Genomic DNA, 16,695 nt, shown 5'->3' with positions numbered 1-16,695 from the left:
TTAATTTTTCACATGTACAAGACAAACATCGAACATTGGGGTCCAAACTTCTGATTTGCACAACTAAGCCATTCCTCAAGGCACTACTTTAAGCCCTCTTCTTTTTGGGTCGTTAATCCAGTGAAGGAGTTCAAGTACCTCGGGGTCTTTCTCTCGAGTGAGGGAAGAGTGATTGATTGATTGATTGATTGAAACTTTTATTGGTAGATTGCACAGTACAGTATATATTCCGTACAATTGACCACTAAATGGTAACACCCGAATACGTTTTTCAGTCGGGGTCCAGTGGATCGTGAGATCGCCAGGCAGAACGGTGTGGCATCTGCAGTGATGCGGAACCTCCATCGGTCCGTCGTGGTGAAGAAAGAGCTGAGCCGGAAGGCAAAGCTCTCAATTTACCGGTCTAGCTACGTCCCTATCCTCACCTATGGTCATGAGCTTTGGACAAGATCACGGGTACAAGCGGCCAAAATTAGTTTCTTCCATCGGGCTCTCCCTTAGAGATAGGGAGAGAAGCTCTGTCATTCGGGAGTAGCTTGACAGTCAACAGTCAACTTTACTGTCAATTCTTCACATGTACAAGACAACATCGAACACTGGGGTCCAAACTTGTGATTTGCATAACTGAGCCGTTCCGCACGGCACCACTCTAAGCCCTCTTCTTTTTGGGTCGTTAATCTAGTGGAGGAGTTCAAGTACATCGGGGTCTTGTTCACGATTGAGGGAAGAGTGGATCGTGTGATCGACAGGTGGATCAGTGCGGCGTCTGCAATAATGTGGACGCTGCATCGGTCCGTCGTGGTGAAGAAAGAGCTGAGCCGGGAGGCAAAGCTCTCAATTTACCGGTCGATCTACGTCCCTATCCTCACCTATGGTCATGAACTTTGGACAAGATCACGGGTACAAGCGGCCGAAATTAGTTTCCTCCGTCGGGTGGCGGGGCTCTCCCTTAGAGATAAGGTGAGGAGCTCTGTCATTCAGGAGGAGCTCAACAGTCAACAGTCAACTTTACTGTCAATTCTTCACATGTACAAGACAAACATCAAACACTGGGGTCCAAACTTGTGATTTGCATAAGTAAGCCATTCCTCAAGGAACCCCTTTAACACCTCTCCTTTTTGGGTCGGTAATCTAGTGGAGGGGTTCAAGTACCTCAAGGTCTTGTTCACGAGTGAGGGAAAAGTGGATCATGAGATCGGCAGGCGGATCGGTGCGGCATCTGCAGTAATGCGGACCCTGCATCGGTCAGTCGTGGTGAAGAAAGAGCTGAGCCGGAAGGCAAAGCTCTCAATTTACCGGTCGATCTACGTCCCTATCCTTACCCATGGTCATGAGCTTTGGACAAGATCACGGGTACAAGCCACCAAAATTAGTTTCCTGCATTGGGTGGCGGGGCTCTCCCTTAGAGATAGGGTGAGAAGCTCTGTCATTCAGGAGGAGCTCAACAGTCAACAGTGAACTTTACTGTCAATTCTTCACATGTACAAGACATACAAGGAATCAAAATTACTTTTTCAGCACAGTCCCACTCAAGAGCAGACAAACATTACAGGGAGACAGAACAGGACCACTGACGGGTCGGCCAACTTCCAGAGCCCCTTAAAAAGGTAAGAAACAGGTAAACATTGGGGGCGGGGGGAGTAAAAAAATGTTCAGTCTAAGGCTAGACTCCCGGGGAGGGGGTCTAGACTGAGGCCAACCAATATTCTACAACACAAATACAACGTTGAAACAACATACTTTTTGACAACATTTAATCAATGTCGGGTTGTGACGTTGATTTGACCATCGAATTTTGGTCATTTCTCAACCCATATTCTACAACACAAATACAACGTTGAAACAACATGCTTTTTGACGACGTTTAATCAATGCCAGGTTCTGACGCTGATTTGACCATTGAAATATGGTCATTTCCCAACCAATATTCTACAACACAAATACAACGTTGAAACAACATGCTAGCGAACAACGTTTAATCAATGTTAGGTTCTGACGTTGATTTGACCATTGAGTTTTGGTAATTTCTCAAACAATATTCTACAACACAAATACAACATTGAAACAACATGCGATTTGACGACGTTTAATCAATGTTGGGTTCTGACGCTGATTTGGCCATTGAATTTTGGTAATTTCTCAACCAATATTCTCCAACACAAATACAACATTGAAACAACATGCTTTTTCACGACGTTCAATCAATGTTGGGTTCTGATGTTGATTTGACCATTGAATTTTCGTCATTTCCCAACCGACAACGTTGGACACCAACATTGTCTCAATTTACAAACTATTTTGCAACGTTGTTTCAAAGTCCGTCTTAAAAGACATGTACGTATAATCAACATTGTATCAATGTCGTGTGCCTGCTGGGAAAGTTGATTGACACATTTGAGCGAGGAAATGTAGATTTTTTTAACTCTCTAAAGCAGGGGTCCCCAAACTACAGCCCGCGGGCCGGATCCGGCCCCCGAGCAACCAAAATCCGGCCCACAGGAAGTCCCAAGTTAAAAAAAAAAAATTGTATTTATTTATTTTTATCTTTCCTTTCTAATCTATTTTCTACCGCTTGTTACTCTTGGTGTCTCCTAGCCGCTCAGGCAAATCATATTGTCTAAAAATGAATTTTCTCATCGATAACGTGACAATGTTAAATGTTGATGAAAATCAATGTTAATTGATGTTAAATGACAAAACGGATTATAAAGACAATGTATATATACATATATATACATACACAAATACATTATATATGTATATATACATATATATACATTTTTTTAATTTATTTTTTTAATGTATTTATTTATTTTTTAATTTAAAAAAACTAGATGAGGCAATTCCTAAAGGAATTGCGTGCGAATGCTCCAATGCGGAAGTTGAACCGAAATCCTGGAATTTTTTTGTTACAACTGTTGAAGTAGAGCACACAAATCCCAAACAGGCTGAATATTTTGAAGTCAGAACAGTTGGAATCAGATGAAAAATGTGGGAATTGTGGAACTTTGAAGAATGTCCCATAGATTTCAATAGGAATTTCCAAAAATTTGGGAATTTCGGGAAAAGCTGGAATTTTTGGGAAAATTGTATATAAAAAAAATTAAACGATCTGATTGAGTTAAAATGGTTGGTGTTCAAATTTTTCAAATCGGTTGAGAAATGTTGAAGTAGTAACATGTTGAATTGAGAAATGGTATAACGGAATACCTGGAATTTTGGGAAAACCGGGAATTTTTCCAGTTCAAAAAACAAATTCGTTTTTTGTCCTGATTAAGAGGAATGTTTTGACGGTGGAACGGTTGAAATGCGTTGAAAAATGCGGAAGGAGTAGTTGCCAGGAAAAGGGTGGAAATAGGGCTTTGGAAAAGCAGGAATTCTGGAAAATCCTGGAATTTTTTGGAACCTGGAAAAATTCTAGATTGAATTTCCAGAATGGTGGAATGTGTTGAAGGTGGAATGGTATGAATCGGTTGAAAAATGTGGAAATGGTGGAAGTTTGAAAAATGGCCAATTCATTTTGAATGGGAAAAATGTCCTGGAAAACCTAGAATTCTGGGAAATCTGGGAATTTTTGGAATCTTGTCAAGGGAAGGCCACGATTCCCGAATAGGTTGAACAGTTTGAAGTTGGAACGGTTTGAATCGGGTGAAAAATGTGGAAGGTAGAGCGCGCCAAAATCTGAAGAAGAAGAAGAATAAGTTGAAAAACACATGTTTATGAGGTTCCAAAAATTTGGAAATTTCGGGAAAAGCGGGAATTTTTTGGAAAATGGTAAAAAAAAATACTTCAACAGTCTGTATGAGTTGAAATGGTTGGTGTTAAAATTTTTCAAATTGGTTGAAAAATGTTGAAGTAATAACATGTTGAATCGAGAAATGGTATTACGGAATTCCTGGAATTTCGGGAAAACCGGGAATTTTTCAAGTTTAAAAAAACAACTTCATTTTTTGTCCTGATTAAGAGGAATGTTTTGACGGTTGAAATGCGTTGAAAAATGCAGAAAGAGTAGTTGCCAGAAAAAAGGGTGGAAATAGGGCTTTGGAAAAGCAGGAATTGTGGAAAATCCTGGAATTTTTTTGAACTTGAAAAAAGAGTAGTTTGAATTTCCACAATGGTGGAATGTGTTGAAGGTGGAATGGTATGAATCGGTTGAAACACGTGGAAATGGTGGAGGTTTGAAAAATGGCCAATTCATTTTGAAAGGGAAAAATGTCCCGGAAAACCTGGAATTCTGGAAAATCCTGGAATTTCTTTTTAACTTGTAAAAATTATAGTTTAAATTTCCAGGATGGTGGAATGTGTTGAAGGTGGAATGGTTTGAATCGGTTGAAAAATTTGGAAATGGTGGAAGTTGGAAAAATGGCTAATTCATTTTGAATGGGAAAAATGTCCCGGAAAACCTGGAATTCTGGAAATCCTGGAATTTTTTTTAACTCGGAAAAATAATAGTTTGGATTCCCAGGATGGTGGAATGTGTTGAAGGTGGAATGGTTTGAATCGGTTGAAAAATGTGGAAATGGTCGAAGTTTGAAAAATGGCCAATTCATTTTGAATGGGAAAAAATGTCCCGGAAAACCTGGAATTCTGGAAAATCCTGGAATTTATTTTAACTTTGAAAAAATATAGTTTAAATTTCCAGGATGGTGGAACTTGTTAAAGGTGGAATGGTTTGAATCGGTTGAAAAATTTGGAAATGGTGGAAGTTTGAAAAATGGCCAATTCATTTTGAATGGGAAAAATGTCCTGAAAAACCTGGAATTCTGGGAAATTTGGGACATTTTGGAATTTTGTAAAGGGAAAGCCTGTGATTCCCGAATAGGCTGAACAGTTCGAAGTTGGAACGGTTTGAATCGGGTGAAAAATGTGGAAGGTAGAGCGCGCCAAAATCTGGAGAAGAAGAAGAATAAGTTGGAAAAAAAACATGTGTGAATGCTCCAAAGCATTCACACAATAAAATAAAACTACTGCAATAATAATGATAATGTTGGTCATGATAACATTGTTACGTGCCTAATTGGTACTCTCTTCGGTACCTGTAAAAGTATGGAGTTCAGTCCCCCCACTGTCCTACTGGAAAAGGGCAAAAATATCCAACAAGCTTCTGCACGGAGAACTTGGGAGAAGTTTCACGTTTGTTGCGATAAGCCAACGCTCTTTGGTCACGTTTGTGTTTCTAATTTGGGATGAAAACGTTGGGGGACACGCCGGCTTAGAGGACAAACAAGAGAGAGGCAAAAGAAAATATTGTGTTAAAAGTTGAGAGGCTCTCGTGACGGAGGACTGTGACTGCTTGTGTTAGAAGGCTTTATTTTGGAGAAGGAACTGAGGAAGTCATGCAGGGCGGCGTTCAGTTACCCACTGCTCGCATGTTCCAGATGTGGCCGGGCTGAGACCCTCGCGCCGTGCTGGGAAAATGGTTAAGGTGCCGCGTTGACGGTGAACGTAAACAAATACCAGAATAGACCAGAATATTGAAATCCCGATTACTAATCACCATCCAGCCTAAGCAGGGAAGCCCACACTTCCCTCTCCCCAGCCACTTGGTCCAGCTCTTCCCGGGGGATCCCGAGGCGTTCCCAGGCCAGCCGGGAGACATAGTCTTCCCAACGTGTCCTGGGTCTTCCCCGTGGCCTCCTACCGGTCGGATGTGCGCTAAACACCTCCCTAGGGAGGCGTTCGGGTGGCATCCTGACCAGATGCCCGAACCACCTCATCTGGCTCCTCTCCATGTGGAGGAGCAGCGGCTTTACTTTGAGCTCCCCCCGGATGGCAGAGCTTCTCACCCTATCTCTAAGGGAGAGACCCGCCACCCGGCGGAGGAAACTCATTTCGGCTCTCCTTTCGGTCATAACCCAAAACTCATGACCATAGGTGAGGATGGGAATGTAGATCGACCGGTAAATTGAGAGCTTTCCCTTCCGGCTCAGCTCCTTCTTCACCACAACAGATCGATACAGCGTCCGCATTACTTAAGACGCCGCACCGATCCACCTGTCGATCTCACCATCCACTCTTCCCTCACTCGTGAACAAGACTCCGAGGTACTTGAACTCCTCCAGTTGGGGCAGGGTCTCCTCCCTAAACTGGAGATGGCACTCCACCCTTTGCCGGGCGAGAACCATGGACTCGGACTTGGAGGTGCTGATTCTCATCCCAGTCGCTTCACACTCGGCTGCGAACCGATCCGGTGAGAGCTGAAGATCCTGGCCAGATGAAGCCATCAGGACCACATCATCTGCAAAAAGCAGAGACCTAATCCTGCAGTCACCAAACCGGATCCCCTCAACGCCTTGACTGTGCCTAGAAATTTATTTATTTTATAGAAAGTTATGAACAGAATGGGTGACAAAGGGCAGCCTTGGCGGAGTCCAACCCTCACTGGAAACGTGTCCGACTTACTGCCGGCAATGCGGACCAAGCTCTGACACTGATCATACAGGGAGCGTACGATCACGATTACCATATTTTCCAGACTATAAGGCGCACTTAAAATCCTTTTTTTTCCTCAAAACTCGACAGTGCGCCTAATATACAGAATGTAGCGTCCTGGAAGAGTTAGTGCTGCAACGGGTTCTGGGTATTTGTTCTGTTGTGTTTATGTTGTGTTACGGTGCGGATGTTCTCCCGAAATGTGTTTGTCATTCTTGTTTGGTGTGGGTTCACAGTGTGGCGCATATTTGTAACAGTGTTAAAGTTGTTTATACGGTCACCCTTAGTGTGACCTGTATGGCTGTTGACCAAGTATGCGTTGCATTCACTTGTGTGTGTGAAAAGCCGTAGATATTATGTGAATGGGCTGGCACGCAAATGCAGTGCCTTTAAGGCACGCCCCCAGTATTGTTGTCTGGGTGGAAATCTGGAGAAATTCGGGAGAATGGTTGCCCCGGGAGATTTTCGGGAGGGGCACTGAAATTCGGGAGTCTCCCGGGAAAATCGGGAGGCTTGGCAAGTATGACTGGGAGACGCAACTGCTCTGTACTTCTCCCTACGTCCGTGTACCACTCCGTACAGCGGCGTTTTAAAAAGTCATACATTTTACTTTTTGAAACCGATACTTTCCGATATTAAATTTTAAAGCATTTATCGGCCGATAATATCGGCAGTCCGATATTATTGGACATCTCTAGTTCTTACTTATATCCGTCAGTAAACTCACCATGAAAGCGCTAAAACATACCGGTGTAGTGAGTTAACATTATTCACCGAAGGAACTTTAGTTATTAGAGAGTTCCGGTCGGACGGTTTTTCACGGGACACATTTCCGGTGTTGTTGTTGTTTCCGGATGAGGAGACGCTGCTCCGTTATTGATTGAAGTAAAGTCTGAATGTCATTAAAACAGTTAGCGCCATCTTTTGACACTTCTTCCACTCCCGTCCTTGCACGCTACACCGCTACAACAAAGATGGCGGGGAGAAGACGCCGTCGAAGGTGAGCCACGTAAATAAGACCGCCCACCAAACGGCGCATCCAGAATGGAATGTCAGAAAGCGACATGAAGATGATGTGTAAAACATCATCCATGCAACATTTTGACCAAAGAACTACCATCACATGTTATGTAGACCACAAGGAAGTCTTTTAAATGTAGATAAAATAATAATAATATGACTCCTTTAATGCGTCTTATAATCCGGTGCGCCTTATATATGAAAAATTATCAAAAATAGACCATTCATCAGCAGTGCGCCTTATTATCCAGTGCGCCCTATGGTCCGGAAAATACGGTATTTACTATGTTATGTAAGACCCTTTCTATTATAAGCAAAACGTACAGTTCTAAAATGAAAAAAACTATTATTCCATTGCAGAGTGCGATCATAAAGTGCAAATAATAGTGAAATAATATGACTAGTCACAAAAGGCAGATACTACTGTATAAATAGGACATATGTATTTGCCAATTAAAACACCAATACATCCATGACTTGTGTGCGTCTTTGAGAGGGGGCGGACTCAGGCTCCCTAGGGTTGTCTCGATACCAATATTTTTGTACCGGTACCAAAATGTATTTCGATACTTTTCTAAATAAAGGGCACCACAAAAAATGTCATTATTGGCTTTATTCTAACAACAAATCTTAGGGTACATGAAACATATGTTTATTTTTGCAATTTAGTCCTTAAATAAAATAGTGAACATACTAGACAACTTGTCTTTTAGTAGTAAGTAAACAAACAACGACTCCTAATTAGTCTGCTGGCGTATGCAGTAACATATTGTGTCATTTATAAACCTATTATTTTGTACACATTATTAAGGACAAACTGTAAAAAATTGTTAATAATCTACTTGTTCATTTACTGTTAATATCTGCTTATTTTCTGTTTTAACATGTTCTATCTACACTTCTGTTAAAATGTAATAATCACTTATTCTTCTCTTGTTTGGTACTTTACATTAGTTTTGGATGATACCACACATTTAGGTATCGATCCAATACCAAGTAGTTACAGGATCATAAATTGGTCATATTCAAAGTCCTCATGTGTCCAGGGACGTATTTATTGAGTTTATGAATATAATATGAATGTAAAAAAATATATATATTTATATTTTGTGACGATAAAAAATATCGATGTAATCATAGTAGTATCGACTAGATACACTCCTGTACTTGTTATTACAGTGGATGTCAGGTGTAGATCCACCCATGGCATTTGTTTACATTGTGACACCGGTGAGCTATTGTATCCTCCTACAGTGTGTAGTGAAGCATGTTTAGCTATTCCTCGTCCTCCAGTGATAATGTTACTTGTAAGAAACTTACTTTATTAGACGCCATGGAGGCCAGGACTACTGATTTAGAAGTAGCTAAAACTGTGAATGGACGTTAGCCGCTAGACATGTTTTAAAGCACCTCTTCCTGAGGGTGTTTCAGTGTTATAACTTCACCTTTATCTTTACTTTTAAGCCAAAATGCGTCCATTCCCTTTTCTGTCTACACACTGTGTCTGCTTGTAAGTACTCTGTGTGCGCGCTGCCGAACATGCTCCTCTGCTCGTAAAACCAGCAATGTCACGACTGATTGGTCACATCTAGTCTTCGACTTAGATTGGTCAGATCGGGTCTTTGACTTAGATTGGTCAGATCTCGTCTTCGACTTAGATTGGTCAGATCTAGTCTTCGACTTAGATTGGTCAGATCTAGTCTTCGACTTAGATTGGTCAGATCTCGTCTTCGACTTAGATTGGTCAGATCTAGTCTTCAATTTAGATTGGTCAGATCTAGTCTTCGATTTAGATTGGTCAGGTCTCGTCTTCGACTTATATTGGTCAGATCTAGTCTTCGACTTAGATTGGTCAGATCTAGTCTTCGACTTAGATTGGTCAGATCTAGTCTTTGACTTAGATTGGTCAGATCTAGTCTTCGACTTAGATTGGTCAGATCTAGTCTTCGACTTAGATTGGTCAGATCTCGTCTTCGACTTAGATTGGTCAGATCTAGTCTTCAATTTAGATTGGTCAGATCTAGTCTTCGATTTAGATTGGTCAGATCTCGTCTTCGACTTATATTGGTCAGATCTAGTCTTCGACTTAGATTGGTCAGATCTAGTCTTCGACTTAGATTGGTCAGATCTAGTCTTCGACTTAGATTGGTCAGATCTAGTCTTCGACTTAGATTGGTCAGATCTAGTCTTCGACTTAGATTGGTCAGATCTAGTCTAACGGCTGGTGCCAATACCTTGGTGGGCTTCATCAGTTCATACTCATAGACTTGAATTGGTCAGATCTAGTCTTAGACTTAGATGGGTCAGATCTAGTGTAACGGCTGGTGCCAATACCTCAGTAGGCTTCATCAGTTCGTGCTCATAGACTTAGATTGGTCAGATCTAGTCTTACACCTAGACTGGTCAGATCTAGTTTTAAACTTACAGTACATTGGTCAGATCTAGTCTTAGACTTAGATTGGTCAGATCTGGTCTTAGACTTAGATTGGTCATATCTAGTGTTAGACTTAGATTAGTCAGATCTAGTCTAACGGCTGGTGCCAATACCTCGGTAGGCTTCATCAGTTCATGCTCATAGACTTAGATTGGTCAGATCTAGTCTTGGACTTAGATTGGTCAGATCTAGTGTTAGACTTAGATTAGTCACATCTAGTCTAACGGCTGGTGCCAATACCTCGGTAGGCTTCATCAGTTCATGCTCATAGACTTAGATTGGTCAGATCTAGACTTAGACTTAGATTGGTCAGATCTAGTCTTAGACTTAGATTGGTCAGATCTAGTCTTAGACTTAGATTGGTCAGATCTAGTCTTAGATCTAGATTGCTCAGATCTAGTCTTGGACTTAGATTGGTCAGATCTAGTGTTAGACTTAGATTGGTCAAATCTAGTCTAACGGCTGGTGCCAATACCTCAGTAGGCTTCATCAGTTCGTGCTCATAGACTTAGATTGGTCTGATCTAGTCTTACACCTAGACTGGTCAGATCTAGTTTTAAACTTACAGTACATTGGTCAGATATAGTCTTAGATTTAGATTGGTCAGATGTAGTGTTAGACTTAGGTTGGTCCGATCTGGTCTTAGACTTAGATTGGTCAGATCTAGTCTAGCGGCTGGTCTCAATACCTCAGTAGGCTTCATCAGTTCGTGCTCATAGACTTAGATTGGTCTGATCTAGTCTTACACCTAGACTGGTCAGATCTAGTTTTAAACTTACAGTACATTGGTCAGATATAGTCTTAGATTTAGATTGGTCAGATGTAGTGTTAGACTTAGGTTGGTCCGATCTGGTCTTAGACTTAGATTGGTCAGATCTAGTCTAGCGGCTGGTCTCAATACCTCAGTAGGCTTCATCAGTTCATGCTCATAGACTTAGATTGATCAGATACGCCGGAAATGTGTCCCGTGAAAAAACGTCCGACCGGAACTCTCTAATAACTAAAGTTCCTTGGGTGAATAATGTAAACTCACTACACCGGTATGTTTTACCGCTTTCATGGTGAGTTCACTGACAGATATAAGTAAGAACTTTATACTACTTTATATTAGAAATTGCAACGGCGGAGGATGAATGTCACATAACAAGAAGATAGAGAAAAAGAAGAAGCGTATCGACTACGGTGTCGGCACGGACTACAAAGGCGGACGCACGCAATTTTTCAGGATTTATGCAGATCCCAATCACAGATCAGCAGGTACCAGAAGGTAAAAAAAGTTTATTTTGCATAATATTGCGAAACAAAATGCCAGATAATATGTCTTACCTTATACACACACCATAATAATACTGGTATGTTGAAGCACAGTACAATCCATCAAGCGGTGTGGCTTCATAGCTTACCAAAGTCCTACTAAAACATTTTGATAGATTTTTGAGCGCCGTGTGTAATGTTCTATATTTTCAATGGAACATATAAAATGTTGGTATTGTTTACTTGAGTCATATTGCAGTCTACACGCATCTCTTATATGTGACTGCCATCTACTGGTCACACTTATCATTTCACTATGTACCAAATAAAATAGATTCAAGGTCGGTAAGCACAACCAGAATTATTCCTTGCATTAGGCGCACCGTCGAGTTTTGAGAAAAAAAATATATTTTAAGTGCGCCTTATAGTCCGGAAAATACGGTTATAGTGCAGCCCTAGACCAGAGACACTGCCTCTATTATCCCTCATGCAGATTCTAGAGAAGGGGGCGGGGGCAGCTGGACAAATTTGATGCCATGCCCACTACAGGTGTATCGCCCTCTTCCCACCGCAGTAAGACCGGAGTGTACTGCTGTGTCATTACAGACGTTGGCCGGTACACAGAGGAGGACCTTTTCACCTGCAGATCCCTGGGACTCTAATAATATCTGCGGGAAGAATGCCTCTCTGTCCATACCCCCACTCTCACTCTTGCCTCCCGGAAACTTCCAAACCGCTGTCCTTCGCCATCGGCTGAGACAAGGCCGCTTTATGCAGGTGTTACACCGTACCAAGTGGGGACCTCATTACCTGTACTATAATATGATCCAATGTTGCATTTAAGTGATCAGTTTCTTCCCCCTTGACCACACCTCTATGGTTTTAGGTCGGTGACGGCTTCAAGAACCAAAAAAACGCTAAAACCAAAGAGGTTCGCTGCTCGGTTTCTCTTTTAAGCACATTACGGGGCAGATGACTGTAAAAATGCGAGCTTTGTCTTGTGGAATGCACATCTGAACCTGCGCCCCGAGGGCTGAGAAAACGTGTCAGTACACTACTAGACGGAGAGGGCACCCTGCAGGAGCGGCTTCGGCTGCCATAAAGCGCACTGAGAGGCCTCAAAACCGGATGAACCCGACAAAAGTCTGTCCGTGATCTAAGTCCTCCTGGGAACCAAGGTCCGTTCCTTTTGCCGGAGTTACACATTTCCCAAGAATCCCCCTGTTACGCATGTCTACAAAAGTCCACTATTTGGAAAAATGGTTCCAGCTAATAGCAATCCCTAACCCCGACTTGCGACCTGTGCGGCTGAGGGCTCGGTCCGCATCTCCTCCTTTGAAGGGCTTTGAAATCATAGGGAAGTGCAGCAAGGACAGTCATCAAATAACTGCTCTACCACTTAGAGGGGGAAGCGTTCCCACACAGGACACGCATTGTCTCACACCAGGACCGGCGGAAAAACGTCTAAGTGCAAAGTTGACAGGGAGAGGAGCCGGGCAACCACGGTGGAGGAGGGTCGGGGGGCGGGGGTGTGGTCCGCTTTTGGCCTTCAGTGTGGACCAGGCCACTGTGGTGATAGGGTGAACACTCGCATGATGACAGGTCCACCAAGACTGCATTGATATTAATACTACAGGAACTCATTTTGCGTTAATTTTACGGTCAGAGCCTTGATACAACGTTGATACACTCATTTTGCGTTAATTTTACGGTCAGAGCCTTGATACAACGTTGATACACTCATTTTCCGTTAATTTTACGGTCAGAGCCTTGATACAATGACGTTGAAACAACGTTGCAAAATAGTTGTATTAGTAAATTTGGGACAACGTTGACGTACAACTTTGGATTCACGTTGTTGGTTGGGAAATGACCAAAAATTCAACGGTCAAATCAACGTCAGAACCCGACGATGATTTAACGTCGTCAAGAAGCATGTTGTTTCAAGGTTGTATTTAAGTTGTAGAATATTGGTTGGGAAATTACCATATTTTAATGGTCAAATCAACCAGAACCCAACATCGTCAAAAAGCATGTTGTTTCGATGTTAGGTTTAAGTTGTAGAATATTGGTTGGGAAATGACCAAAATTCAACGGTGAAATCAACATCAGAACCCGGCATTGATTTAACGTCATCAAGAAGCATGTTGTTTCAACGTTGTATTTAAGTTGTGGAATAATGGTTGGGAAATGACCATATTCCAATGGTCAAATCAACCTGAACCCAACATCGTCAATAACCATGTTGTTTCGATGTTAGGTTTAAGTTGTAGAATATTGGTTGGGAAATGACTAAAAATCGACGGTCAAATCAACGTCAGAACCAAACATTGATTAAACGTCGTCAAAAAGCATGTTGTTTCAACGTTATGTTTGAGTCTCTCAACGCCAGGACGTAATTCAACAAGATCTCAACGTTGTTTCAATGTCCTGTGCCTGCCGGGTTAATTACATTGCCTTCATGCCATCTGTCATCAACGTCTAAATTGAGTATAAATGATTATATAATTCATTCCATAATAAATTGTTGTATTTCTTTCACCCTTCTGGTGAGATCCTTCAAAATAAGGTGGTAGTTTTTGGAAAACTGAAAACATCCCAGCAAACTTATTTGTGAGCAAAGACGTCAACGGGATAATACTTAGTGTACCTTTCGAGGTGTGACGATAGCGAATACGTCGAATCTTTTGACGGCTCTTTTACGTTAACGATGAGAACCGTTTGTATTGTTTTATTAATATTTATACATACGAGTCGACATATTATTCCTATTTATTATTTGTATAGGTTTCTGTATTTCCACAATCCCGGCAAACACAAGACCATTGAAAAAACGTTGAGAACTTGTCGGATTAATAAGTCTTGACGTTGGGCAACTCAAACATAACGTTGGAACAACATGCTTTTTGACGATGTTTAATCAATGTTGGGTTTCGACGTTGAATTTTGGTAATTTCCCAACCAATATTCTACAACACAAATACGACGTTGAAGCAATATGCTTTTTGACGATGTTAAATCAACGTTGGGTTTTTTGACGTTGATTTGACCATTGAAATTTGGTCATTTTCCAACCAATATTCTACAACTCAAACCTAGCGTAAAAAAACACATACTTTTTGACAACGTTTAATCAATGTTGGGTTCTAAAGTTGATCTGACCATTGAAATTTTGGTCATTTCCCAACCAATATTCTACAACACAAATACGACGTTAAAACAACATGCTTTTTGACGACGTTTAATTAATGTCGGGTTCTGACATTGATTTGACCATTGAAATTTGGTTATTTTCCAACCAGTATTCTACAATTCAAACCTAACGTTGAAACAACAACAATTTCCATCAGTAGAGTATACATTGGAGGGATGACTAAATTCGAATGATTGCGATCCAAATGTTAAACAATAATAAATACAACAATTTGATTAATAGAGCAATCGGATAAAACACACTTTATAATCCCATAGCGTATTTTCGGGGAAAATAATTATATTTATTGATTGATTGATTGAGACTTTTATTAGTAGATTGCACAGTACAGTACATATTATGTACAATTGACCACTAAATGGTAACACCCGAATAAGTTTTTCAACTCGTTTAAGTCGGCGTCCACTTAAATTGATTCATGATACAGATATGCTTGCTATGAACTGTATTCTTTTTTTTTTTTAAACACGTCAACATTAAAATTGCACTTTTACATGAATAGAACATGTTTGTAAACGCACCACCGCTCTCATGTACGCTCAATTGCGGTGACCGTGCGGAAAACGAGTTCCGGGTACTCCATGCGGTCCAAATGTTCTGAATGGCTACGATGAATCGAAGCGACGGAATACAAATGGAAGCGTTTTTTTCCAAATCGATGAATCGACGCATCCCGACATTTTTTGAAGGATTCTTTAAAAAAGGAGCCTTTTCTAACACTTAGAATAGAATAGAATAGAAAGTACTTTATTGATCCCTGGGGGAAATTCAGCACCACAGTTCGCTCACAATAGACAATAATAATTATAAATAATATAATATAATATATATATAACATGTAATATATAAATAATATAAAATATATTCTACATATACTCTACATTTAAGTGCAGTCAAGGAACATATGCATTATACAGTCTGATGGCTGTCGGTATCTTGTTTGCCAAAAATGTCAATACTGCAAAATAAGTTTGAAATACTTAAATAAAAATAAATAAACATGTAAAGTCAACAAAAAAAACAAAAAAAACAGAAAAAGAAAGAGGTGGGAAAAGTGTATCTATATCGATATTGGTCCTTACCATGAATTGATTAACGTGGACAAGTTGAAAAACTTATTGGGGTGTCACAATTTAGTGGTCAATTGTACGGAATATGTACTGTACTGTGCAATCTACTAATACAAGTTTCAATCAATCAATCAATCAATCAATCAATCAATCAATCAAATCCATATTTGGATCGACCCGCCCACAACACATACGCTGACAAAACCAGTTTATTTTGAAGTGAATATCGATTTCCGTGCGTCAAAGCGGTTTGGGATGACTTTGACAAGGTGAAGTGAAAAGTGGCCCTCAAGGGCCAATAAACTCGAGTGTTTTATTGTGTTTTTGTTTTTTGTTTTTTTGAATGTCTTACCTGCCGTGGACGCCTGTAGAAGCAGGGTAAACGTGAGCAATGTCGTGACAGTGGAATCCATAAGCCACCTTTTCGTTTTCCACCTGGTGGACCACCTCTGCATCTCCATGGTCGCAGTCAAGCCTCACTGCGACTTTGCAAGGTTTTTTGGGGGTTTTGTTTTTGGTTCTTAAAGTCACGTCCCTTCCACGAGTGTGCTAGAAGAAAGCCATGAGTGGGGAGTTGTAAACGCCTCTTCTGTCTTGCAGCCACCGTGGGGGCCCCCGATCCTCCGTTCCCGGGCTCTGACCAAGGCGCGCCGAGTGCAGTGGCTACACTTGCTGGGTCCACGGGCGAGGAGGAGGGCCGGGCAAAGATCCTGCGCGCACCGCGGCTACGTTTACACTTGAGGGGCGATGACAGAAGGGGAGAAACCGGGCCCCCGATTAGCAAATCACGGGGCTGGAAATTCTCCCGTGGGTCCCTCCCATCGTCAAAAGCCCCTGCGGCGCGCGGCGCTTTCGGGTCCCCCGCGGCGCGCGCCTGAGAGGGGACGGGAGGGGGGGGGGGGGGGACCTTAAAAAGTGGAAGTTCACGAATGACACGACCGTGATGACGATCTGTTTGGTCACGTGACTAAACTTGGCAGTTTTTCCAAACGTGTGAGATACAGAAGATATGAGGAATTCTCTTTAAATTGTGTACCCTTTCATGCATATTTTTATGTCATAGGTTTTATTTGATCTATTAGTATTTATTAGTATTTATATGATTAATTTTTATTTATTTTGGTTGATTTATTTATTACCTGGAAGTATGGGGAAAATAAATATTTGAGCTAAGTTTGTATTTTTTATGGCATTGGTTGTATTTGATCTACTTATACATATTATTATTTCTATTATCTATTTTATTTTATTTTTTAGTTTATTTATTCATT

At 41.2% G+C, this 16,695-nt stretch overlaps 1 protein-coding gene across 1 annotated transcript in view; it reads right to left on the bottom strand.

Annotated features, from left to right (window-relative positions):
* col11a1a (collagen, type XI, alpha 1a) overlaps nucleotides 1-16,277 on the bottom strand; it is a 201,585-nt gene extending 185,308 nt beyond the window's left edge. The window contains 1 exon segment of the mRNA XM_062021721.1: nucleotides 15,777-16,277. Within this exon segment, the coding sequence (XP_061877705.1) occupies nucleotides 15,777-15,885 (109 nt within the window). The 5' untranslated portion in view covers nucleotides 15,886-16,277.
* Nucleotides 16,278-16,695: the final 418 nt, after the last annotated feature.

Source organism: Entelurus aequoreus, linkage group LG15 (assembly GCF_033978785.1).
Source record: "Entelurus aequoreus isolate RoL-2023_Sb linkage group LG15, RoL_Eaeq_v1.1, whole genome shotgun sequence".
In the NCBI taxonomy this organism is placed as follows: domain Eukaryota; kingdom Metazoa; phylum Chordata; class Actinopteri; order Syngnathiformes; family Syngnathidae; genus Entelurus; species Entelurus aequoreus.
This window is presented reverse-complemented; position numbering and strand designations above follow the sequence as displayed.